Here is a 27865-nt window from a genome sequence, read left to right on the forward strand (position 1 = left end):
TATGTGCAAATGTAAATTTTTCTATCTCCAGGGTTGGATCTCATAGGATGCACTTAGTATCCTATGCTACATGTGTTAAACTTATAAACGGCCAGCATGGTTTTCACAGGGGCTGTATCCCTCTGCATTCCCATCAGCACCGTGAGAGAATACTGGTTGTTCCACAGCCTCCCCAGAACTTGGTAGAGATAATCATTTCAATTTTAGTGATAAAAACTTGTGAAGTGGTATCTCTGTGCATTTAATGAGCATTTTCCATGAGTCCTCTTGCTATTAGCATATGTGCGTGTGTGCGTGTGCTCACGTGCGTGGTATGGATGTGTGTTCATGTGTGTGTTTATGTGAACTGTTCAAACCCTAACCCATTTTTTTTTGTGGTATTGGAGAATTGCCCTGGCAATTCTACCTCTGAGCTATAGCTCCAACTCTTTATAATTTTAAAACAGGGTCTTGAGCTGGGCGTGGTGGTGCATGCTTGTAATTCCCACTGAGGCAGGAGGATTGTGCAGGTTCAAAGCCAGCCTCTGCTACTTAATGAGGCTCTCAGCAACTTAGTGAGACTCTGTTTCCAAATAAAATATAAAATAGGTCTGGAAGTATAGTCCAGAGGTAGAAGGCCCCTGGGTTTCATCCCCAGTACCACCAAAAATAAAAAATAAAAAAAATAAATAAAGTCAGGGTCTTGCTAAATTACTGCATGCAGGCCTTGAACCAGAGATCCTTCTCTTTCAACCTCCCAAATACTGAAATTACAGGTGCATGCCATCATGCCCAGCCTGACTCATTTTTAAATGGGGTTGTTTATTTTTAAAAATTAATGATGTTTATTAAATTTGTAGAGTTAGACAGTAATCACCACCATTCAATTTTATATTTCTGTTACCCTAGAAAGTTCCCATGTGCCTATTTATTATTGAGTTTTGACTGTCTGTCATGTATGTATTCAGATATACCTTTTATTTTCCCTGTGAGTACCAAATTCTACTTTTAAGTTGAAAATTTTAATGACATTGTCTTCACAGGGAAACCTGACTTCAGTATTCTTTTAATTATTTACTTATTTATTTTTGTGGTACTGGGGGGTGGAACCCAGGGGCTTTCTACCTCCGGGCTACACTCCCAGACCTATTTTATATTTTATTTGGAAACAGGCTCTCACTAAATTGTTGAGAGCCTCACTAAGTAGCCAAGGCCGGCTTTGAACCTCCTGTCTCAGTCTCCCAAGTACTGGGATGACAAGCCTGTGCCACCATGCCGGACTGATTTCAGTATTTAAATAACAATGACATCCAGGGTGAGCAGAAGTGAAGCATAATCTAGAATACATAAAAATGTTGATGGGGGAGTTGTGGATTTTGCAGTTCTTTTTTCTGATGAAAACAAGCCACGATTTACCATTGAGGTTCCATTGTAGGTTCGGATGGCTTCAGCCAACCTATTGGGGCCCGTTTAACTCCTGTTTTATATCAGCAGTTCTAGGAGCTGGGGAAATAGCGATGAATAGAACAGAGTCCTTGCCTTCGAGGGGCTCACATTCTGAAGGAGGAAGCTAGACTCCCAGACATGCAAAAATAACATAGATAATAGCAGCCCCTGAACACTTCAGTGAAGGAGACAGACAGAGTAGGTTAACGTGGAGTTCCGAGAGGTGTCTAAGCGGAGCTGATGGGGGCTGAGGCAGGAATGCTGAGTGGGGCCGCCTGGGTGGGGATGGGGAGGAGTGAGGGGCACAGGGCCTTCTGGAGGGAAGCCCTCGTTGTGCTTGAGGACTGAGAGAAGGAGCTTGAGGGAGGACCGAATGGTAGTCAACGAGAGAGGAGAGGGTCGCTGTGGACACCAGTGAGGCTGGACTTTATCCTGGCAGAAAAAGTCTCCATTATTGGCAAGCTTGATGTTGGCTTAGAAGCATCCCTTGGACCGGCTCCGTGTCTTCCCTCTCTCTCTGGGCTCTGCCACTGCTCCTGGCTTCTTCTGCCTTAATCTCATGTCTCCGGGGGCAAGTCATATTCCTCTGAAGAGGGTGCCTTGTTCCCCACTCATTGAAGGACACCTCGGCTCACCTTGATTGGACCTTAGTGGGATACAGGGAATGGACTGACATAAATATAGTGAGGACTTAATTCTAGAGTTCAGGGCTCTCCAAGCTTGGGGTAATTCCATTCACATCTTTTTGCTATCTAATCCAGTGATTTGGAATTCAGGAAGATACCACAAAGGTCCACTATGGTTAGTATAGTCACCGTTCCAATCAGTGGAATATAGGCAATGCTTGTGAGCATTCTGACTTCTGTCTCGGTTATGATAGGCTTCCCCCCCCCCCACCCTTTTCTCTTTCTCTCTTTTTGCTGTACAGGGGATTGAACTCAGGGGCATTCTACCTCTGAGATATACCCCTAGCCCCATTTTTTATTCTTTATTTTGAAATAGGTTCTTACTAAGTTGCAAAGGACTTTACTAAGTAGCTGAGGCTGGCCTTGAACCTGTGATTCTCCTGTCTCAGCCTCCCAAGTACTGGGATTATAAGTGCATGCCTGGCTCTTTTTTTTTTTTTTTTTGCAGCCTGGGGATAGAACCCAGGGGCATTTTGCCTCTGAGCCATGCTTCCAGCCCTATTTTTTATTCTTTATTTTGAAACTCACTGAGTTTGGGTCTCATTGAGTTGCAAAGGGCCTCAGTAAGTAGCTGAGGCTGCCTGCGAACTGTGATCCTCCTATCTCAACCTCCCAAATGCTGGTATTACAAGCATGCTCCACCACGCCTGGCTCTCTTTAAAGGATAAAAATTAATGGGCAGGGAGTGTGGCTTAGTGGTAGAACACTTGCCTAGCATGCTCTGAGGCCCTGAGTCCCTCCAGTCTCCAACTTAAACATTTTTGACTTAATGATAATTTTTATATTAAGATGGTGGTAAAATTATATGTATTCATTAGGAACCATATATCCAATCATAATTTGGATCTTTTTCTGGGCTAGCGTTATGCTGCGGGACACTCTCCATTGGGATGGGAGCCATAGCGACCCACAGTTCCTGGTCAGCCACAGCCTCTACCACAAGCATGGTCAGCTGGGACTGATACTATTCAATGTGATGTCAGCATCTTCTTTTAATATTGTAGTTTGTGTTTGCGCATCCCATCATGTCTACAAAATGCCCATCTGTATGTGTATTTGAGATGGTCAACACCTTAGTATAAACTAGGCTGTGTGTTACATGCTTGACCCAGCTGTAGGCTAAAAGTGTCATGTAAAAGTAGGCCATGCTAACTACAGTATTTGGTAGGCTGGGTACACTGAATATCTTTTCAACTTGATATTTTCACTTAGGATGAGTCTGTTGGGATGTAACCCTTTTCTAAGTTGAGAGCATGGGTATCTACTGAGTAGCCTGGTGTATCTCAAGGTGCCTGGAGACAGAGGAAGCACATCATAGTACTGAGTCAGCAATGAGTATCTGGGACCACTTAGTCCATTTGGTTAGTGGAAGAATTCAAATCGGTTAGTTAAAGAGGCCATTATAATACTTCATTTATTAGAATATACTTTTAACTTTTTGTGAAGTCTTGTGGTTGGAAGCTGCCCATTCTGGGCGGGAGTTATTTATATTTTATAAATATACTATTATAGATACATCTTAACAATATAATGTGTTTTGTAGACAGAATCATGGCTTTCAGTACCTAGTAGCAGTTCTAAGCACCTAGTAGTTCTTAGGTAGAATGCCCCTGGGTTCAATCTCCAGTACCACCAAAACCAAAAAACAAACAAACAAACAAAAAAACACTAGAGGGCTGGGGATGCTTGTTGAAGGCCTTGGGTTCATTCTCTAGCATTGCATAGGAAAAAAAAAATCTTTTTGGTGGGTGTGGTGCTGAGGATTGAACTCAGGGGTATTCTACCACTGAGCTATACCCCTAGCCAACCCTCTTTTTTTCTTTTTCTTTTTTCTTTTTTTTTTTTTAATTTTGGAAACCCAGTCTCAACTAAGCTACCATGTGCTGGCCATGAACCTGTGATACTCCAACTCTCAGCCTCCCAAGTACTGCCATCATGCCTGGCTAAATAAAGAAAACATATGAACGATTCTTATACTAAAATAATTTAACTAGAAAAATTAAGTAAATAGTAAAGTATGTAAGGCTTCATTTAAAACACATTTAATGTCTACTGCTAGCCAAGAACTCATGGAAATGCTGAAGATTGAGCAGTCAACCAATACAGCCCTGATTTTCCGGGAAAGGGAGGGATCTGCTGGGGAGATTAGCTGGTGAGCAGGCTGGGAGCAGCGGGGCCCAGGGTCAGTCCAGGGAAATGATTTGTATGCAGGGCCCAGGGCTTGAGCTTCATGGATACAGATGGGTCATGCATCCTGAAGGACTGTTGCTGAGGGATTAACTCAGGCTTGTCTGTCCCAAGTTGTCTTTCTTATTTATGGCATTTTCAGACGACTCACAAGTAGCCTGTAAACACTTGCCATGCTTTACTTTTTCTCTGTGTGCTTCCTAGAAACCCTCAGCTTGTTGTTGTTGTTTTTTTAATTTATTTTGTAGCTGAGCTGCCAGTGCCCTGAGTCTTTCTCCATTCCCGCTCCCTCAGTACCTCCCTGACAGGCATGTGTACCTTCTGGGAGGCTTTGTGGATGTGCTTTTGAAGGAACCATGAGTCCTTCAAACTAAAAGCCATTTTAAAGTAATGTACAGGCCTTTCTTGCAGGAGGCAAGGGCCATGAACCGGCCCGGCAAGCTTCAGTTTGCAAACACACTGGCTTCCAAAGCCATTTCAAAGTCTGTTGTTGGGAACAATATTCACTCAGAGAGGTTATCAGAGCAGACCCAGTTCTCATACCAATTCACGAAGGCCTGCTTGGAGAAACTCGGGTTTAACCCAAGCTCTCGTTACCCTTCTGAGCTTCGAGTTCTTCACTAAAAATCAGGGATGGAGATGGCCAGTTTTTGTAGAGTTGGGTGAGATGAGAAAATGTAGCCTGAAGCCTGATGTCAGAGGTCTCAGTCAGTGACAGCTTTTTCTTTCCTCTTTCCCTCCCTCTCTCCTTCCCTCTCTCCCTTCCTTTTTTGTGGTACTGGATATTGAACCCAGAGGCATTCTCCTTCTGAGCTACACCCCCAGCCCTTTTTCATTTATTTTTATTTTTATTTTGAAACAGTGTCTTGCTAAGTTGCCAAGGGTCTCACCAAGTTGCAGAGCCTGGCCTTGAACCTGTGATCCTCCTTCCAAGTACTGGAATAACAAGCATGCACCACCATGCTTGGCTAGCTCTTTTTCTTTATGCGAAGGCAAATATTGCTGGGTCTTCAGCATTTAATGCTCTACCCCTTCGCCTTTTGGTCATGAGAAGTTAAGATTCTAGGTTTCTGAGCATGAGAACTAAGTAGGATGACTCTCGTATATTATTAAAATGACAAAGAGGGAGGTGTTCTAATGCAGGTAGTGACCATTTATTCAGGGTCAACTATGTACTTCTTAGTACAGTGTAGGTTAAGCATTGGCTCATTGGCTGTTAATACCTAACTCAGACACATCCAGTGACCAAGATGCTTGTTCCTGACACTTTGGCAGAAGGTTCAAAAAGAGCTATCTCAACTTTCCTTTTTTGTGTGTGTGTGATATTGTGGATTGAACCCAGGCTACCCCTAGCTACCCATAGCCTTGTTTTATTTTTAAATTTTGAAAAAGGGTCTCACTAAGTTGCAGAGGGTCTCACTAAGTTCTTGAGGCCAGTCAATGAGCCTGCAGTCCTCCTTTCTGAGCCTCCCAAATACTGGGATTACAGATGGGTGCCACCATGCCTGGCTCTTCTTTAAATTTTTTTTCCAACTTGGCCCCTTTATTTCAGTGAAGAATGACTATTTGGGGACATTTTTGTCTGTCGCTCAGCAGTTTGAGCAAAAAGGAGGATGCACTTCAATTCCCAAAAGGGCAGAAGCAGTCAGTCTCTCTCTCTCCCTCCTCCCTCCCTCCCTCCTTTCCCCACACACCACCCCCTGGTTCTGCAGGTCTGGCTGGGCCTGGTTTCCTCTTGAAATGTCTCCTTGTGATGTTATGACTTAAAAGATGGAGGACTGTTTGATCCAAGCCTGGGATTTGTTGGCTACAGGGTTTTTGTTAATAGAAAACATTCATGCATCTCTAGGGGGAGGAATTAAAGACATACTTCCTCCACTCTGACCTCTGAACCCTTGCCATTTACATCAAAAACTCACTGGGAGAGAAGGCTAAATTAATCTGTGATAGCACCTTCTCTAGCCAACCCACCTGACTTCCTTTCCTTCTCTTTCTGTCTTTCTGTCTTTGTCTTTCTATCTTTCTGTTCCTTCCTTCCTTCCTGTCTCTGTCTCTGTCTCTGTCTCTCCCCTCCCTCCTCAGGGTATTCTATTTTTGAGTTATACCCCAGCTTTGTTTTATTTTCTATTTGAATCAAGTCCTCACAAAGTTGCTAAGGCTGGCTCTGAACCTACAGTCCTCCTTGCTCAGCCTCCCGTGTACTGGGATTACAGGTGTATGCGGGGCTAACTAGCCTCCCTTTCAAGTTGGGATTTTCTCCTCACACTGGTGAGTCTCCATCCCAGAAGCTGCCCTTCCACAGTCTGAGGGGAGGAATGTACTGGGGAGGTGTACTGCTTTCTCACACGGTGTCCTCACTGCAGAGATTCAAAGTTCCCTGTTTTCAAGAACCATTACACAGTAGTTGTATAACAGCCAAGTGATTTGGCTTCTCCAAGCCTCCATTTCTCTGTAACACGAGGACGTTAATACTCTAGCTCAGAGGGTTATAGTGAAGGCCAAAGCAGAGAAAGCTATCAAGGACTTTGTGTGGGGCTTTTCAGCTATACCCTTTTATTCTCAGGTGACATTGGGAAAGGTGGTGGAATAAAGGTTCAGAAGAGCAGGTTCTTTTTCAAAACATAGGACTAAGAGCACCTGCCCTTTAATTTCCAGTACTCTTTCAACCCTTTGGAGTTCTCAAGTAAAAATTAAAAGATGAAATCTGGTGGTGCACACCTGTAATCCTGGTACTTTGGAGGCTGAGATGGGAGGATTGCAGGTTAATAGCCAGCCTTAGCAATTTAGGAGACTCTCTGAATCTTAATGAAAACTAATTTCAAAATAAAAAATAGGAAAATAGGACTGGGAGTATAGTTCAGAGGTAGAGTGCTCTGGGTTCAATCCCTAGAACCCCTCTACACACACACACACACACACACACACACACACACACACACACACCACCACCACCACCACCACCACCACCACCACCACCACCACCACCACCACCACCACCACCACCACCACCACCCCCCACACACACACCACAAAAATAAAATCTGGAAAAACTTAGCTCAAGTAACTTTTTCAAGTCATTTAACCTGTATAATTAATAGAGACCAATATGGTATTATTGTAATACTAATAGTGCCTTAAATTTGTTTTCTTGCTCTAAGGTTTAAGCAGAGATTGCTCTCAGTGATCAAAACTATACATGTTCAAGGCGTGAAGGTTAAGGTCCTTCTGTCTACTAACCCAAAGTGCTGGTAAAAGAATGGTGCCTATCTTTAAGAACTGTTCCCTCTTTAAAAAGAAACAACAACAACAACAACAACAACAAAAAATAGAAGTGAGACAGTGTCTTTGCTGTGTAAAAATCATATGCAGTATCTACTACTTGATTTCCTTGAAAGATATATTGTTAGTTTTTTTTTTCTTGGCCAAAGATGATTTGAAACTCCAGAATGCCCCTAAATATTTCTCTATAAATTGAAAAAGGGGAATGGAATCTTTTAGAAAACTAGAATAAAAGGTAAAGAAAAAGTTATTTATTTATTTATTTATTTATTTATTTATTTATTCTTGTGTGTATGTGTTATTGGGGGTGGAACCCAGGGACTTCTCTACCTCCAGGCTATACTCCCAGACCTATTTTATACTTTATTTGGAAACAGGGTCTCACTAAGTTGCTGAGAGCCTCAAAAGTTTTTTTTTAAATCTTTTCATCTAGGTAGCATTTTTCATTTTGGGAAAAAGAGGCAGGTTGAAGAAGATATTTCTATCCCTGCAGCATAAACAACCTATATTGGGGGGGGGGGGTATTTTGTCCCAGGAGAATAGCCACTGGCATTCTTTGCTGTGTGAGGAATAATTCCAGGAAAGTATGAGCAAAGACAGCTTTTGTCCTGTTAGTGTGGATTCACTGCTGCTGTTACTGTAGAACAGTCTTTGGCTTCCCAAGTCTCCCTGACACTGAATGGCAGAGCCCAGAAGGCCCCTGCTCCAGAATAATGGGAGAGCGTGGGGCAGGGGCAGCGGCAGGAGGAGGCCAGCGGTGGAAGGCAGAGCCCAGGGTCTTGGCACTCCAGAGCTGAGCCTCTTAAGGGTTTCTCTTCTTACCCCCATGGCTTCAGCCATGGGGCCCCGTTCCAGCCCTCACCCATGTGTGTCTGCCTATGCCATTGGACAGCACCAGTTGGATCTAGAGTTCTCCAGGCCGATCTAGAGTGCTCCAGGCCAGTCTGCCCATCACATCCCTTCCTGGAGCCAGTCTCGACCCTCACCCTGTGTTGTCCCAAAAGTGAGCTGCAGGGAACCCAGCATGCCCTGCTGCATTCTGCTCATTGCATCTCTTTTGGGAGGGGGGATTGAGGAATGAATTTAAGGGCATTCTACCTCTGAGCTATACCCTTAACCCTTTATTTGGAAACAAAGTCTTGATAAGTTGCTGAGAGCCTTGCGAAGTTGCTGAGGCTGGCTCTGAACCTGCAATCCTCCAATCTCAGCCTCCCAGGTGCTGGGATCACAGGCATGCGGCACTACGCTGGCTTCTTACTGCATCTTTAGAGCCTCTGTAAATGCACGAACAGCCGCCTGCTGCTCCTGACTGTCCACATTGTCTTCTGCCATAAACGTGATCATCAGGGCCACTTTTCCTTAGCCTGTCTTAGTACTGGTGAATCAGGGAAGACGCTGTGATAAGAAGAGAATGCTGGATTTATCCCTGAGGACTCAATCCCAGCCTTGCCTTCTCTAGACAGTTGTCTCTGTTTTCTTATACCTAAGGTTGCGTTGGGTACTGCTCCTTTGTACTTCAAAACCCTGGACTTGCTCTTGCGTTTTAGGAGTAGAGACGAAGTCTGTTTCTCGTGCATCCCAATGCCTTCGATGGAGCCTAGGAAGCCAGGTGCAGTGGTACTTGCTAGTAATCCCAGTACGTGTGAGGAGGCTGAGGCAAGGTTTAAGGCTAGCCTCAACAACTTAAAGATTGGGGGTAGAGCTAAGAGATAGAATGCCCTTGGTTCAGTCTCCAACCTCCCCCACCCCATAATGCCTAGGACAAGAGTAGGCTCTCAGTATGGGACAAACGAATGAATTTGGAAGCTGAGCTTTGGGACCCCACCCAATCTTTCTTCGTCTATAATACAGGGCAAATAATACCCTGTCCACAGAGCTGTTGTTATATCAAAGGAGATGTTTCTCAAGTCCTTTTGTGCCTTATAAAATAATTTAGGTATCTTCTAAGAGTTAGGAAATACTACTTTTTTTTTATCTCTGATATGTCTGGGTAACAAAGAGGACGTGCCATTTATTCCTGTGAGTGAACTCACTCTTAGGTCACGTGAATTCTTCCGCAGGAGGAAGTGATCACCAAGAAATACTAAGGCGAAGAGCTCAGGCCAGTGATAATGACGTAAACATAAGAATCAGGCACCTCACTTATGTATGTATTTTGGAGAAATGTACCATACATTTTAGGAAAATTACTTACTATATTTCATACCTTGTTCTTCCATAGATTTGAGGAACTTTGTGAAAAGTGCCTATCACTACAGGAAATGGTTGTGCCTCTCTCCTTATGACTTAGACATGGAGAAGAATATTTGGCAGTGTTCTGGCCCCTTGCTGTGTGCCTTGAGCATGCAGGTATGGGAGCAGCAGCGTATGCTCCACAACCTCCCCTGACGATCAGTCCACACTTTCTTTTCCCCTGGGAATGACCAAGGTGGGGGGCCTTCCCTCCTCCCAGCCACACCCACCCCTCTCCTCCCTGCAGTGGACTTAAACACATTTTGTGGGGCTGATGTAGGGAGCTGGATCCTCATAATCTCCTTAGAGAAGTGTATGCACATTAGGGGGACGTATTTAATAGACACAGAGCCTCTGTGAAAGAAGGCTTTGTGGAAGGGAGCCTTTGTGTATTTCTCCATCTTGCCGCAGTTCCTGGGGCGCTTCCCAAGTCTCCCTGACACTGAATGGCAGAGCCCAGAAGGCCCCTGCTCCAGAATAATGGGAGAGCGTGGGGCAGGGGCAGGGGCAGTGGCAGGAGGAGGCCAGCGGTGGAAGGCAGAGCCCAGGGTCTTGGCACTCCAGAGCTGAGCCTCTTAAGGGTTTCTCTTCTTACCCCCAGCTGGGGGCTTTGCATTTTCAATGAGGGCCCCACTCTCCTGAGCCCTGGTGAAAGTGGATCACTTTAAGCTTGCAACAATGATGGTTTCTTATCCTCTTAGTTACTGCTTTAGATAACTTTCCTTTAGACCAGGTAGGGGCTTGTAATGTGGGATGGTTGGCTCTGGCTTTGCTGGGTATGACACATGGAATTTTCTCATCTCTTCTAACCATCTCCTCTCAGTTCGAAAAGAATCTTTGCATTTATATATACACAGATGAGTGAAGCTGTATTAGGGACATATCAGGAGCAGTTGTCAAAGAAAGGATTTACTTATAAAGGGTTGCAATTCTCAGTTCCCCAGCGACACCCCAGAGCTTTGCGAGACAAAGGATTGACACTTTGTTTTTCCTTAAATTTAATTTATAAGCTCCAATCTAGAATTTAACCAAGCAGAAGCAGCTTTTGCTCACTATCTGCTACTTACCTATGAGTAAAGCCACAAGAATTATGCCTGTTATGATTCTTTAAATTGCTAAGAAAAGAAAAAGAAAACTCTTAATATTTTATAGGTAAGACTTACCAGTAGTGCTTACTTATTTATTTATTTATGTACGTTTTATATGCCAGACATTATGCTAAGGGTTAGAGTTCTATTTTTAATGCAGACAGCTACTGACTTCAGAAAGAGTAAATATTTTATCCACAATTTGAAACTCACAAAGTGGTAGAGGTAGGATTCAAACCTATGACAGCTTTTGCCCGAGCTCTTCGCTTAATTACTTGGAGTGATTCAGCATTGAATGAGCTTTGTAATATTTGTTGGCTGCTTAAGCCTTGTTGCTTTGTGTAGGAGGCTCTGGAGTCCATGGGCATGGATCGTGAGAGAAAATGGTTTTAGTGAGACTCCGTCGATAAGAGACAGAGCCAGTGGTGGAAGACACCTTTGTGTAGTTCATCCCTCTGTCCCAAGCAGGCACCTACGGACCCCTCTCCACAGTAAGCATGGAAAATATTATTGTCATTATTAGAGAGAACGCCATAACCAAGGCTTGGGTAAGTTTTATAGTAAACAATATCTATCCCATATTTTGGAATTCTTTCCTGACGTATGAGAAAATGTTCTCCTACATGTACTCAAAATTTATTTCTTGTTGACTCTTTTGTAGCAGATAAAGTAGCTGCTGTTTTTCTCAGTCTCTTCGTATACTTAAAAGGCTGTCAAGTTCTCCCTTTTCTTCCAAGAGATTTATCTAGGAAAGGGTGAGTCCCCAGTGTCCTCCACCTGTCTGCCTGGATTGAGGTTGGTGGATGGACTTTGTCCTCAGTCCTTGACTGGGAAAAAGATGGAAAGATAAACAGGGGCAGAAAATAAAGCGATCTAGTGTTCTTTTGATTTGACTCAGAGCTAAGAGAACTACTTTTTCTTTGACCACGAGTTAGTATGAATTTCAAAGTGCTCCTAGTACTAAAGTTCTCTCTCTCTCCTTTTTTTCCATAGCAGCCTGTTTTTCCTTCTACCTCCTACAGTCTTTTAACTCTGTCTCCCTCATTGTCTTCCCTGGTTTGTTGTTCCCAAGAAAATAGAGCAAAAGTTAAAATACATAGAACATGTATGGACTTCTCACTCTTTTTGTTGGCTGGGACCTTGGAAGCTGTATTTTAGCTTTACTACAATATATTTGAATAGCTTTGAATGTACTGCCAAAGGCAAGAGGGCACTTAAAGCCTTTGCATTTTATAATGATTTGTTTGCCAACCTGGCTAGTGTCCCAGACAGGGCATCCTAGTACATGGGTGGTAGTGAAAGCAACTTGATATTTAATGCTTGTTCTAACTGCACGGAGATCTGGCCTTTAAAATAGGTGGAAGAGCTCATGTCTGCTAATAAGGTCAAGATTCTATAAGGGATGTCAGGATTGTGCAACCCCCCCCCCCCACTTTTGTCTTACTAAAAATATTTTGATTTCTTTTTTTTAAAAGCTTCTTATTGTAGTAATTAAGTTTAGCCGAACTGTATCTAAGAGGTAGTATGCTAGAGAATGGAAACACATGTAGTAATCATTGAGGTGGGAAAGCTCTGCCTGTGGCCCCTCTACTCATGGCTTCTCACTTCTCAGTGCTGTGGTTTCCTCCTGCAATCTACTGAACACCCTCTCTGGTCTAACTTTCTTTTGTATCACGTTTAGGAGGCTCACTGTACTAAAAAAAAAAAAAAAAATTACAGTATGCAAAATTCACTGACTTGGGGTGAAAATAGAGTGCAGAATAGAAAGAATTCCTGTTCTACCCAATAAGAATTTTAATAAAAAGAGATGGCTCACTGGGAATTGATAACAAGAATCTCTTGAGTAAAATGAGTCAAGCTCTCTTCCAGCTGAGCTAAGCTGGGAAATCTTTATTTCTGGGTCAATTTGTGGGTCATTGAGATCAGATTTCATGGAGTACCTTCCTACTAGATGGTCATGCATAGAAGTCCAATTTCCTCAAAACCTAGATTTTCCTTAGAAGTTGCCTCAAAAAAAAAAAAAAAAAAAGGGCTTTGCTTAAGTGGCTTCCTGTCCTTAAGGTTTCCATGGAGAAAGCATTTTCAAGATGAAAGGACTCTAGCTGTCATTTTTAACCTGAGGGGTCTTAAGATTTATGTTTCAAAGCAGGGTGGGAATTTAAGTTTGTTTTTTTTTTTATCATGTATGTGTGTGTTTGGGTAAATTTACTTTTTTCTTCTAAAAATGCTGAGAGTTGATTGAGGAGCAATCAGCTTGTTGGCTACTGTATTTATTAGTTTTTCATTAAAGAGAGTATAAAAAAGAGAAATTTAAGCCAAGAGTAGTGGTGCAAGCCTGTAATCCCGGTACTTAGGTGACCAAGACCAGGAGGATTGCAGGTTCCAGAGCAGCCTCAGCAACTTAGTGGACTCTCAGCAACCTGGTGAGACCCTGTTTCAAGGGGGGGAAAATGAAATAGGGCTGGGGGCATAACTCAGAGATAGAAATTCTCCTGGATTTAATCCCTAGAGAGAGAGAAAGAGAGAGAGAGAGAGAGAGAGAGAGAGAGAGAGAGAGAGAGAGAGAGCGAGCTCGCCTCTCTCCCTAAATGAAGAAATGAAAATCCCCCCACTCCTCACCACATTGTCAGCTAATAATACGCTGCAGGCTTTGGGCCACGATATTTCTTTGATCAGCCATACATTCATTCAGCTAATTTTTCCTAGCCCCTACTATGTGCTCCCTAGTGCTTCTGGGGAGGACATGGGGTAGATAAAGAAAAAGACAGATCTGGCATCTGCTGACAGCTGGGAAAAAATGAAGAGCTTTTCTCATTTTGAAATTCTACTTCCAATTAATGATAGCCAGCAATGGCTAGCAAGATGAGTGGGAAGGACGGAGAAGGATACCCCCAGGCAGGAAGAATAAGGTTGCACAGTCAGGTGAGGTTCCTGTGATGGATATGAGCACTGAGGCCGTTTGGCGTCTTCTAGTTCAGGAAAGACTACCTGGGGGGAGAGCCTGGGCCCGGCAGACAGGAAGCTTTGATTTCTTCTCCTTCTTTTGTGGCTAGCTTCTGCTCTTGGGAGAGGTGGGAGAGGTGCAATGGGAGAAAACCTACACAACAGTGAGGCCTACTGGGGTGGCAAAGAGTGAGTGTGGATTGGATCTCAAGCCATTTGACAGCCCTGGGATTTTCTTCTCCATAGAGCACTTTCCCTGAGCCCCCCCAAGACTGGGGAACTAGCCCCAGTGACACAGCGGAACACCCCACGAAGTGAACGGACAGCCTCAGACAGCTCCGTAATGCTTGGAGTCAGCTGCCAGAGGGAAAGCAGAGGGGGCTTGCATCGGCATGCAGACATTGATTAGGGCAATCCTATATATACTTTAAAAATCCTGTATATACATAGCCAGGCTTGGTGGTGCACACCTGTCATCCCAGTATTTCCAAGGCTGAGATAAAAGGTTCACAGGTTCCAGCCAACCTCAGTAAGTTAGCAAGGCCCTTAGCAACTTAGTGAGACCCTGCTTCAAAAAATAAAATAGATCTAGGGGTGTAGCTCAGAGGTAGAATTGCCATTGGGCTCATTCCCCAGTAAAAAACACACACACACACACACACACACACACACACACACACTCTCTCTCTCACTCACTTGTATACACATTACACTGAACAGTATCAATCCCAGCTAACCATCACACACACACACACACACACACACACACACACACACACACACACACACCCCTGTATACACATTACACTGAACAGTATCAATCCCAGCTAACCATCCTTGTAATAGATTCTGTGGCTGATTGGGAACCGAAGGTCACCATCACCATGGCTCCCAGCCTGACCAGAGATTATCCTCTAGCATACCACGAGTCCAGGAAAAGATGAAATTCAATAGTTGAAGTAGGTTTTCTATTGAATGCATATCACTTCAGCATCATCTTAACATTAAAAATATCACTAAGGCACATGGGCACTGGCCCATGTAGAATGGAGGATTGTCTTTAAAAGTCTGAATTGCCTTAGCTGTCTTTTATCCAATCTTTATGGGTATTAGATGACTCTGAGTTGCCAGTTAGAGTGTTCTATGTGCTGCTGAAAGTAGTACTTACCTGCTGAGGATGTGAATACATTCCTTCTCAGCCATCTCCAGGTATCTTTGTGTCTCGTGGCCATGACTAGACTCTGGGCAGAGTGTTTTTCCAAGGTGCTTTTTGTACAACTGTTGATGAATGTTTTCAGACCAGCTGATGTCTATGATACTGAAGGGCTTGAGCAGTACCTTCTTTATTTTCAGTTTTCTTGACCATTGCCTTGAAGGTATCTAAGCTTCCGTAAAATGCATTCTAACCACCTGAACAACACTGTTCCTTAGTCATTCATCATCAGTTTCAAAACTATTTATTGCCAAGCACACAAAATTAGTGGCAAGAGCTGAAGGCAGAAGAGAAGCCAGGAAGGAGAGGGTCATACATTGTGTGACACTCAGCTCTACGGGGCTCCATAGGACTTTCTGCCTGGGAGTTTGTAGATGATTGTGTTGGTCAGGAGTGGGTAAGACTTGGGGGGCCTTTTTCTGGATTCCACCAAATTCAGGGTCCATGAACTTGATGAGGGAGCAAAATTATAACACAGCCCTCTGATTGAAATTTACCTGTTTTTTCCCCCCCCCATTATGATGTAGACAATATAATAGTATTAGTAGTACCTGGGATTTTGTCATTGAAATTAGTATTTCATATCTCATTGTAGGTATCTCAGATAACTTAAAATAACTCAATTCTCACTACTTTGGAATTATAGTAGTTGTTAGACCCACCATTAGGTTTTATTAATATATCAATAAAGAAGGTCATATTAGTAGATCATAACCAACCATATTTTATGATTGGTGTTCTTCACAATCCTGCATGATTTTTGCATTTGAACACAATTCTGAGGAAAGATTCACATGCTTTGTTGCACTGGCCCAGAGTTCTATGGCCACTAAAAAGCTAGAAATTCTTGGCCCAGAATAGGCTGAAGTCAGAAAAGAATCTCTACATCTCAGTGATTCTGTCTCTTGTTTAGTTAAAAATATCTCCCAAGGATTGATATGACATTCCTGTTTTGAGATGTTAGCATTTCAAATTGTGACTTCCAGATATGAGCCCCCCACCCCCACCTTTTTCTGGTAGACAGTGGCTGGGTGATGACCCAAGTCACCTCTGATCACAAACCATTGGTCATAGTTGGTCACATGACCTTCAGGTGCTCTGGGGTCTGTGGGGGAGCACTCAGGGAGGTCCAGGAAGCAGCATCTTTGTCTGTTTTCCAGTGATGCTTTCAGAAGTGCTCAGCATCCTTCTCTAACATCTGTGTTCTGAGTAGTACACCCTCCATTGGGTATGTAAACAGAAATTTTATAAAGTTCAATATTGACGTTCTTACACTGCAAGAATTAGCCTGTTGCTATGCAAATAAGAATTGATATTCTATAATTGAGCTATGCTACAAACTGAGTTCTCTTTCTTCCTTCTGCATTTTAATAAAGAGGAAAGTGCCATGAGCTCCCTACCATCATGTTTTCTGGGCAAGAACTGAAAAGAAAAACAGTGAGTTATGGCTAGAATATAAAAAATGGCCTCGCTACTCTAACTACATTTCTTGCTTCTCTCGTAGTTCATGGCTTCTCTTCCTACCCGCCTGTCTTTGTTTTATGTTTGTTTCTCCTGAGAAAGGCTCAGTTTTACTCTTCATGACCAGAGGCCTTTCAGCCTGGTTGGTAGCTGTATTCATGGATTTATTTCAGTGTAGGTTCATTACCTCTTTGAACTGATTTATGCCTTTTTGTGTTGATGCCTTCAGCAGTTAATTCCATATTTTAACTACTTTATCTATATGAAAATACTATCTGAATGGTTTCTAGAAATTACTTCTACTCCTGGCAAAAATTACTTTTGGTAAAACTACTTCTACTTTTGGTGTTTTGTGCATATAAAGACCAAACCATGATAAGTATTATGTAAACACCTTTTTAGGTGTTTTCAGAGAAGTACCTTTCTCCTAAATTAGAGATTTTCTCCGTGAAAGGTGTAAAAGGAAGAATATTCTGCTTTTCTTGAAGGCATGCAAAAAAAAAAAAAAAAAAAGCAACAGAAGCTAGAAAGCCTCTGATATTTATTTATTTATTTATTTAATTTGGTATTTGCAATTGAACCAAGGGCATTCTACCTCTAAGCTGTACCCTAACCCTTTTTATTTTTAAATGGGGCCTCCTAAATTGCTGGGAGTCTTGCTAAGTTGTGGAGACTGGCCTGAAACCTGCAGTCTTCCTGTCTCAGCAAGTACTGGGATTACAAACATGCACAACCACATCCAGCTCTGTCTTACATTTATTTATTTATTTATTTATTTATTTATTTATTTATTTATTTATTTATTGCGGTGCTGGGAGTGGAACCCAGGGGTATTCTACCTCGGAGCTACAGCCCCAGCCCTATTTTTTATTTTGAAACAGGGCCTCACTAAGTAGTAGCTGAGGCTGTCTGCGGAACTCAATCCTCCTGTTTCAGCCTCCCAAATGCTGGAATCACAAGCGTGCGCCACCATGCCTGGCTTTTATCTTACTTTTAAAACAAAGCCAGTCTATTAGGGGTACAAGTATATCCTTTGAGAGCAGGGAAGCATGTAACTAGAAGAAGTTGAACACAGGCTCGCCCTAGATGCCTCATTTGAGTTACAAATAGAGCTGGAGGTGTAGCTTAGAGGTAGAATGCCCTTGAGTTCAATCCCTGCTACCACACAAAAAAGAAGAAATATTAGATAACAAAAAAGTATAGCACTCAGATTATCATCACTAAAAGATATTTTCTTTCCTTCCTTTCCTTCCTTCCTTCCTTCCTTCCTTCCTTCCTTCCTTCCTTCCTTCCTGTGTGTGGTGCTGGAGATGGAACCCAGAAGCATTCTACATCTGAGCTATACCTCCCAGCCCTGTTTTATTTTTTATTTGAAAACAGTCTTGCTAAGTTGCCGAGAGCCTCAGTAAGTTGCTGATGCTGGTTTTGAACCTGTGATCCTCCAGTCTTAGCCTCTCAAATACTGGGATTATAGGGATGTGCCACCATGCCTGACTTCCTTCGTATTTCTTCTTTATAGAAATTCTTCAAATAAGTTTAATATAAGTAATATGAGGCTTAATTTAGTTTGTACTGCATTTAACGTTTATTTGCTTTTGAATATTTTCTCAGTTCTCTAAGAATAAGAAAAAGACGTAATGCAGATTTGTTTTCTCGTTTGGAATAGAAAAGATATAACAACCTAAACAAGACCAAAAAGCATTGCAAGGAGATGCCTTTCCCACAATCGAGTTGTGAACTTATCCTATAATGTACACTTCAAGACTGCCTTATTTAAGCAAATCCTCCTGAGCCCTCAAATTGACTTGTATTGCTTTCACATTTTTTTTTTTTTTGCTAACATTATTTAGACAGAACTGAAATGTATTAAACGCTGGTTGAGTTCTCCATTGCCCTGTCTGGCATTCTGTCCATCCTTCATGTACACTGGTATATGTTAGAGCAATGAGGGGCTCATTATGACTGAATTCCAGCCAGGTTTCATTTCCTTAACATATGTTGCTGCCTGGTATTGCTTGTGAGTTTTCAGCTCTACTTTTCTCTCTTTGTACGTGTGTGTGTACGTGTGTGTACGTGCACGTGTGTGCACGTGCCCATGTGGTTTGCAGAGATAAGGTAGAGCATGAAATCTTTTCAGTTAAATTACAGTTTTCATTCCTATTATGCATTCTTTTATGTTGAAGGCATTTCGGGTTAAAAAGGAAAATACCAGCTCTGTCTATTTAATGTCAAAATTGGGGTGAAATAAAATAGGTGAAGAGGAGAGGTCGAAAATGCATCTTAATTGGAAGAGTATGAATAAATGCAATTAAAGCCACTTGACCTGTAGTTTAATTTCCCAAACCCAAGTGACAGCCTTGAAACTGACCACTGAGGTATGGAAACTGGCCTGAAAGAAACCTCGCTTCATCGCATCCATCAAAATTCCTTTCGTTTTCCAGTTTGTATATACTGACTTCCAAGTATTCCCTGGTGTTGGTGGGAAAACTTGGTCAAAAAGGATAATTACTTTTTTATTTAGTTGTATGCTCTTCAAAAGGCAACAGCAAGTATTCATTAATTTTCATCTCATAGAGCAGAACTTTATTTTTTTATTTTTTTGGTGGCTAAACAATTGAGACAGGAAATGACCCAAGATACAGTTTCCATGACACCCTGTCACTTGGATCCAGTTTTCCAGAAGATGAAAGACCAAAGCCGGCTTTTGATAGTGAGTAACTAATTGGGCTGGCTGATAGTAGGAGTTTTTTAATGTGAAAAATAAAGGAGAAAAAACTGGAACAGCTGTGTTTTGGTACAGTTGTCTAATCCCCAGATAAAACACTCCAAGGACATTGAAATTGAATAGTGCCTTTAGTTGAGGGGAAAAAAATCTAAAATCTGTCAAAGCACTGGTTTACTTTAGAGAAAATACAGAATATATTTATGTGGAAAGCAAAACAAAAACAAAAAAGGAAAAATTCTACAGCGCCAAGATACTGAGTAATGCCTTTCAGGAATTTATCTTTGTTCATGCAAAGAATGATTTCATATTTTCAGACACATGCTTGCATGTGGAAACTGCTTGCTAAATTACTTTTTTTGGTCCACATTTTCAAATGTGTGCCTGTGTATAGTGGTAGGTAGAATTGGTGAGTTTTATTCGATCAAAACTGCCTCAAATTATGGTAAACAAATTGGAACATTCAATTAGAAATGCTTTTATTGACAAGTCCTCCCAGACATGGTAAAATTTAAGCTTCAGTTATTTTGCAACTGAAAGGCTTCTGTAGAGAATTAAATGTGAGTTAGCCAAGGGTTTGTTAGACTAATATATTTAATTTTCTACATATTATTGGGGAAATAATTGGTGGATCTCATTCCTGGTCTTGCAGCCAACCCCCCAGAGACCCGAACCTTTGTGACTCTGTTTCCCCTCTCCTGTAAATGAAGAGTCCTTTCAACTCTGCCTTCCGTGTACTTTGAAATGCAAGCCAAGGTTTTTGACTACTACAACATAAAGATATGGCTGATGGGCACAACATGAAAAGGTCCACATTTTTAATATGGCTAAAACACCTGCTTTAGTTAAAAGGTATGCAATGTGTCATCACTAGAGACTAGCGGTATACTGTAGAACCATGTTTACTTGTTTGAGTCTCGAAGAACACCGACTTAGACTCAGTTACTAAGAAATTAATTATCAACCTCATTCTTGTGGCTGAAAAGGAATCCTATCTGTTAATTTTGCATTCTTTGGATTTACCTGTTGGGTCAAATTCTTCTATTGTGTACCTCTCCTAGGTTTCATTTTGTTTTCCTTAGCAAATGGGTAGAAACAGATGTTAATACTGAAACCGTGCTATGTTTAAGAGGCAGGAAGTAGAAGTGAAAATACAGACTGACCTGAACCAAACCATGGGCAAATTACCTATTGCAAATCTTCTTCTTTGCAAATCATACCTGCCTTTGGATGGGTTGCAAGTTCCAGAAGGCCTGGCACTTTCTGTCCACCCTCCGATAAAGTCAGCCACTTAGCTCTGTGCCTGTCCCATGGAAGACACTAATTAAACATTTTGTTTGATGGCTGGGCACGGTGGTGCACATTTGCAATAGTACTTGGGTGGCTGAGACAGGAAGATCACAGGTTCGCGGCCAGCCTCAGCTACTTAGTGAGTGAGACCTGCAACTTAGCTAACTCTGTTTCAAAATAAAGAATAAAAAATAGAGCCGGGAGTGTAGCTGGGAGGTAGAATGCCCCTGGGTTCAATTTCCAATACTGCAAAAAAATTTAAAAAGTGGTTTTTTTTTTTGTTTTGTTTTGTTTATGTTCTGGGGACTGAACCCAGGAACATTCTACCTCTGAATTACATTCCAGCCCTCTTAATTTTTTTTTTTTTTTTTTTTTTTTTTTGCGGGTCTGGGGGATGGAACCCAGGGACATTCGACCTCCGAGCTACACCTCCTGCCCTATTTTTTATTCTTTATTTTGAAACGGGGTCTCACTGAGTAGCAGAGGGCCTCACTAAGTAGCTGAGGCTACCCACAAACCGTGATCCTCCCTTCTCAGCCTCCAGAATGCTGGGATTACAAGCGTGTGCCACCACGCCCGGTCAGCCCTTTTAATTTTGAATCAGAATTTCTAAATTGCTGAGGCCTCAAACCTCGGATCTTCCGGTTTCAGCCTCCCAAGTACTGGGATTACAGCCTGTGCCACACACCCTGCCTAGTTAGATGTTTGAATCAGTGGATTGTGAAGACAAAAGTGAGATGATGTACACACACCAGGCGCACATAGTAATTGTCTGACAAGTAATGGCAGTTCTTATTTACAGTTTTATTTCCATGAATTGACATTTTAGAATAATGTGGGTCTCAACAAACAACTCTTAGGACCGAGGCTTCTAAATTTTTCTAAAAACAAACAAACAAAAAATTCACATACCCCAAAGAGTATTTCTTTTCTGGTCGCTGGTCAAATTTCTTCTTGTGTTCTCACAGGGTGTGAGACTAGAGCTGTTTTTTCCACTACCACTCAGTTTCAAGCTCTGGATGTTCCCACGGGAATGACCTTTGCCCTCTGAAGGTCCTCACACCCCGGGCAGGGGAAAGGGACAACATCCTGGAAGGCAGCCAAGTACCATGGTGAGCCCGAGGGTGGGTACCTGGAGGAGCCACAGGCCTCCCTCGCAGGGCAGCTGTCTTTCTCTGCTCATCCCGCAACTTAAATATTCAGTGAGGTCTGGAGGAAGGGTACTGGAAAATTCTCTTCTGCACCTTGGGTGGCTGCCACAGCAACCTGGCTTTTCTGGGCCTGGGACAGCGACGCTTAGGGAACTTGGCACCTGGCCAGGTTACTATGTGAACCGTCTGCCAGACCCCACCTCCACCCCCATGCCCCGGCCGCGTCCTCTCACCAGGGCTAATGGGGTCTGGCAGCCACCTCTCAGTCCTTCCCACTCCTATTCATTTGGGCTTGCTTTTAATTTTTTTATTTATTTTTGTGGTACTGGGGATTGAGCTCTAGGGCATTCTACCTCTAATCTAGACCTCCAGCCCTTTTTTAAAAAAATTTTTATTTTGAAACAGGGTCTCACTAGGCTGATGAGTCTACTTGCTGAGGCTGTCCTCAAACCTGTGATCCTCCTGTCTCAGCCTCCTAAGTACTGTGACTACAAGTGTGTGCCACCAACACCTGGCTGATTTTTATTTTTTAACCAAGGTTACTGAGCCTATATATATATATATATATATATATATATATATATATATATATATATATATATAATTTTTATTTTTTGGTAGTACTGGGGGTGGAACCCAGGGGCTTTTCTACCTCTGGGCTATACTGCCAGACCTTTTTTATACTTTATTTGGAAACAGGGTCTCACTAAGATGCTGTGAGAGCCTCACTAAGTAGCTGAGGCTGGCTTCGAACCCGTGTGATCCTCCTGTCTCAGCCTCCAAAGTGCTGGGATTGCAAGCGTGCGCCACCCCCCCCCCCATCAAGAATACTCTTTTACATGGGGGTAGGGGGCCTATGCAAAACAGGATGGTGAGTCAGTCAAAGCCCACTGTGTTACCATGGTCCCTCAGTGCGTATCATTTCTTGAGTGTCTGTGAAGTACCAGATGTTGGGCATCCTCCTGGCTGGCAGTGGGCTTCACTGCCGCCTGCTGCTCACTGCACATGGAGTACGCACTGGTGCGCCCTTGGCACTGTGTGTTGGGTTCTAACAACAGAAACATTCAGAGACCAAAGTTGCTGACGGATGCTGACAGGTGATACTGCATCGTTATCCTTTCCCGAGTGCCGGCTCAGTGATAAATGCTCTCAGCTGCATTAGGCTCTGTAATCCTGACAAACTTGCTTGGAGGTAAGTGCTAAGAGGGACCTGTTAGTTGCAGTTCATGAATGGGAAGAGCCAGACTTAAACCTCTGGACCCTTCCTCAACCACCGTGTCCAAGAAGAGCAATGATGTGTCACGACCAGGCAAGGGCTCGCCATATGTCGGGCTGTGTTTTGAGCAGTTTATGTGCATCTATTTGCTTGGTCTTATCAGCCATCAACAGGCAAATACTGTTAGGATTATTGTAATACAGAGGAGGACTTGAAAGGATGAAGATGCTACATGCTAATGACGGCAGAACCCGGGGTAAACCCAGGCAGATGTGGTGGTTATAAGAGGAGGACACTTCATTTTTCCTATTTGGGTGAGGGTGTATGTGTTAAGAAAGATTCAGAAAAGGGCACACGACTCTTAGGCTGAGCATCTGGTGTGTCTTGTGTGTGGTGGCTTAGTTTCTGCTCAGTGCATACTGTGATTTCTGATAAGAGCTACTTGGGTATCTTGAAAGTTAAACATGGTAATAAAGCTGTTTAGAATTTTGGTGTGAATTTTCCTGAATGCATACTTTGAATTTCTTGTTCTTTGTTCAGGCACCTCCCTCCATTATACCATGGTGTGGGTTTTTTTTTTTTTTTTTTTTTTTGGAACAATTAGAAAAGTTATAGATTGAGCTGGGTGTGGTGGCACATGCTTGTAATCCCCCTGCTTGGGGGAGGCTGAGACAGGAGGATCACACAGGTTCGAAGCCAGCCTCAGCTACTTAGTGAGACCCTGTTTCCAAATAAAATATAAAATAGATCTGGGAGTGTAGCCTGGAGGTAGAAAGCCCCTGGGTTCCAACCCCAGTACCACAAGAGGAAAAAAAAAAAAAAAAAGAAAGAAAGAAAAGAAAGGAAAGAAAAGAAAAAGGAAAAGAAAAGTTATAGATCCCAAGTGGCTGAAGACTGTAGACAGGAGCTGAATTTGCTTTTCAGTTCTTTTTATGACAACTATTATAGACAAAGATTTCAACTCACTCACCTGTAAAATGGAATTTATAATAATTCTAGCACCTCTTGTAAGATGAGTCATAGGGAGAAAAGTATTGGGAGTCTATGCCTTGCAAATAGGTATTTTATTTTATTTTTTTTTAGTATTGGGAGTGAACCTAGGGTCTCCACACACATGCTAAGCAAGCACTGTACCACTGAGTGACATCCTCAGACCTCTTAATTTAATTTAATTTTGAGACAGAGTCTTGCTAAGTTGCTGAGGCTGGCCTCCTAACTCAGCCTGTGGTACTCTGCCTGCTCATTTCATTGGTCTTGTTTTGAAGGTTGTTTTTAACGTGTTAGGATTGGAACTAGACAAAGACTTTAGAGACACAGCCACCAGCCTCCACAGGAGCCTGCCTGCTTCTTCCCCAGCCAGGAATGATTCCTTTGGTGCTCCTCGTTGCGCCTCTGCTATGCCACTGTGTTATGGTTGTATCTACTTCTGCCCGCCCCACTGGATCTTGGGTTCCTTGGGGCCTGGGCCTGCCCAACCCCTTGAGCTTGAGACTACAGCAGATGCTGATGAACTAATAGGTCACCTGGTAGATGCTGAGGTGGAAGTGCTACGGATTGGGAGAGTATGATTTGGTGGGGAAACTGGTCCCGGGGGACCCCTGCTAGGGTCCTGGACACACCTTCCCCCAACCCATAACAAAACCCCAAACGACAAAAAAAAAAAAAAAAAAAAAAAAAAAACAGAAAAAAACCGCGGGTTCTTGTCCTAAGCTAAGAATAAATATGCATAGCTTGGACCGTTGCTGAAGATTTACAGACGTTTATTAGAAAGATAGAAATACAGAAAATAGAAATATAGCCCCATGCCAAAATGGTATGGAGGGGTGACTCGAAATGAATACACCAAAGGGATCGCATGTGGACCGGACTTTCATACCCATGACCTCCATCTTGTTTACATAATTCTGACTAGTGAACATCCCTGTAAGGTACCTCCCCTTACCCTGTAAGGTACCTCCCCTAGCAAGGTGTGGTGAGGTATCTCCTTTCATGAAGGTGGACCCCTCCTACCATCTTAGCTGGCTTATCCAATCATGTAGATCTGTCTTTAGATAAAGGCTTTGTTCTCCTCTCCTATTGACTTGTTAATTGCTTTTAGCTAGATTAATTTACATTGGAATAGTTGCCTGCTTTTAGGCAGAAACCAAGTCCTTGCACAGATTTGCCCCTCACCCAATTTTTGAAATATATTAATAATCATAGCTTTCTCAAATTTTCCTAGGCCATTCCCAATACTGGTACAGGAAGGTGATGTTTTACTTGTTGTTATCCTTTACTCTGGGACTGAAGAGAAACATCGTGCATAACTGAGCATGGAGCACAGGCTCTCAGAAAGCTCCAAGTAGGCACCTGCTGGCAGTCCAGGAGAGAGGGAATGTGGAAACTCAGGTTGAATTAGAAAGATGAGCCAGAAGTGAGACAAGAGCTTTCAGGAGCTGAGATTAAGGATGGAACTTGAGCTCCACAGAGAAAATGACTTCTTTCTGATATAGCAAAAATGTGATATTTAGAGTAAAGAGCATCCCTGTAATAGTCAGGAGACATAAGTCCAGTCCTCCAGTATGTGCCTGGGAACACCATTTAAAGTTGGGACTTCTGTGTCTTTTTTTTTTTTTTTTTTTTTTTTGGTACTGTGGATTGAACCCAGGGGGATTCTGTCTCCAAGCTACATCACCAGTCCTTTCCTTGTTGTTGTTGTTGTTGTTTTGTTTTTAATTTTGAAACAGAGTCTGTAGTTGCTGAGGGTTTTGCTGAGCTGCTGAGGCTGGCCTGTGATCCTCCTATCTCAGCTTAGCAAGTGCTGAGATTATAGGTGTGAGCCACCCACAGTGCCAGCTCATGTCTCCCCTTAAGTTGGGAAAATAATATAACCCATCTCCTTCCTAATGTGGTTTTGTAGGAATTACATAAAACGTCCATAGAAGCATTCTGGTATTAGGTGTAAATAAATCACAACACAAGCACTAAAGTAGACAAGGGCAAGAACTTCCCAAGAAAGCAATAGCCCTGGATTTGCCACCGAGCACTTTAGTGTCCTGTCTTCCCTACAACCTCAGACTAGCAACCTAATAACCTCCCCAGGCCTTAGTTGTTTCACATCAAATAGGGATAATAATGCCTACCTTACCTCAAATGGACCTGCCAGGCATAGGGTATTCAAGTTGGGACTATGTTGGAAACCTGGTTTCAGTGATTGATATGACACACCTGCGGCTCTTCCTCGGCCTTGTCCCTCCCTACACTTCCAGCCCCGCTGTTCTCTCACTGAAAGTGGGAGCGGGCAGGCTCTGTGAGAATGAGTGTGCCTTATTCAGAGAACCATACTGGGTGTTCTGTGCTGACATTCCTGGGTGTGTGTGTGTGGGTGTCACTGGTTTCCACAGCCTATTTATTTCCCTGCCCCATCCCCTTTTTGTAATGCTGGGATCATCCTCAGGACTTTGCATGCTAGGTAAGCCCTCCAGCACTGAGCTACACCCCCTGCCCCTGTGTATTACTCAAGCCCAAAGCAGCTCCTCCAGCCTGAATAAGTTGCCTCCCTGTGTCTCCTGTTTTTATCCTTGAAAAAGGCCCTGAGCGCCCAGGCACTTTCTTTTGCTGCCCTTGTTCTCTTTCTTCCCTTTCCCTTCTTCCTCTACCTCCTCCACCTCTCTTTCCTCCTTCCCTTCTCCCACTTTTTCTTTCTATGCTCCATGACTGTTCCCTTCTCTTCATCTTTGCTGCTCTGAAGACATTTACAGAGGGGGAAAAAAATCTTTTTTTTTTTTTCTTTTAAGGCTTTTATTTCTAATGATAAGAGAAAATGCAATAGAGCATTGCAGAAAGACTACACTGAGACGTGCTCAGGACTCAGAACGTAATGAAGTTGATACTTCTCTGTTACCTGGTTCCTAACTGTAAGCACAGATGCAAAGTGCTTTCTGCTTCTGAGGGTTGGGGCTCATCATCTCTTTGAACTGTTATTTGCCAAGGCCCTCTAACTTCCTCCACTCTGGCCGCTTTCATGCCTGTGGTACCCGCCCCCTGAAGCAAGTGTGGAGTTTTCATTTTTTAGAAATCTCCAGACTGGGTAATAACAAGTTCAGTGGGCCTTGGCTCTGCCCAGGAGGGAATAATTGCAAAGTAAATCCCAGACCGTAATAAGGAATTGTTGAAAGAACGCCATCTTTAATCCTTTCTTGGGCTTCAGCCACTTGTTATTAAAAAGGTACATTTGAATCAACTAAAGATGAACAGCTTTAGTTCATTTATCTTTCTTGGCTTTAAAAAATAGTTAGGAAGGAAAAGGGTCTTAAGTGTAAAACACTGAAGTCATTCAGTGATTTTATAAGGCTTTATTTTTTTTTCTTTGACCATAAAATCAGCCCTAGGGGGACTTTTTAAAGTAGAGATGTTTTGTTAAATCTCCAAGGAGAGAAGAAAAACACTATGACATTATATATGAATTGAAGTTACAACCACAAGGTGGATTTTATGGCCTGTTTTTTTTTTTAAAAAAAGGACACATTACACCTATTTTAATGTTATTTCCATTTCCCTCTATTAATCGTGAGATTAAGATGTAGTAGAGACAATGAATCCCAACAAATAGTTTAGATGTATTTTGTCTTGCACAGCTACTGTTAAGTATTTTTGTTCAGGATCAGGAAGAAATGATGGGTTTCAGAAGAAAAGAAGAAAGCTCTGTCCACTTTTTAGAAGGTTGCTAGAGGGGAGGGAGTCGGGCAGGGTTGGGGTGGGGAAAGAGCTCAGCCAGTGTTGGATGCTTATATATCCCTATCGCACTGAACTACACTGTCATGTGAGAGTCCAATGCACTAATAGAAGTATATTTTTTTAAATAAAAACAAAAAGTTGCTGGAAAGTTGACAGCTCAGATATCACATACCTCCCCATACACACAAAGGCACCTTCAAGATAACACTGAAGAGAGATTGCAACATTTACATTTATTGCAACATTTAGGGGGCTT

At 42.6% G+C, this 27865-nt stretch overlaps 1 protein-coding gene across 2 annotated transcripts in view; it reads left to right on the forward strand.

The window, feature by feature from the left end:
- Positions 1-27865, forward strand: part of CACHD1 (cache domain containing 1) — a gene marked incomplete at both ends in the record, with an annotated part of 232612 nt that overhangs the window by 13987 nt on the left and 190760 nt on the right. The window contains one exon of one of the 2 annotated variants that reach the window (XM_080693401.1): positions 19138-19224. The exons of the other annotated variant lie outside the window; for it this stretch is intronic. Within the exon in view, the coding sequence (XP_080549527.1) occupies positions 19138-19224 (87 nt within the window). The remainder of the gene's footprint in view (positions 1-19137; positions 19225-27865) is intronic. 2 annotated transcript variants of the gene reach the window in all.

This window comes from Muscardinus avellanarius (assembly GCF_963383645.1).
Source record: "Muscardinus avellanarius genome assembly, chromosome: 3".
Classification (NCBI taxonomy): domain Eukaryota; kingdom Metazoa; phylum Chordata; class Mammalia; order Rodentia; family Gliridae; genus Muscardinus; species Muscardinus avellanarius.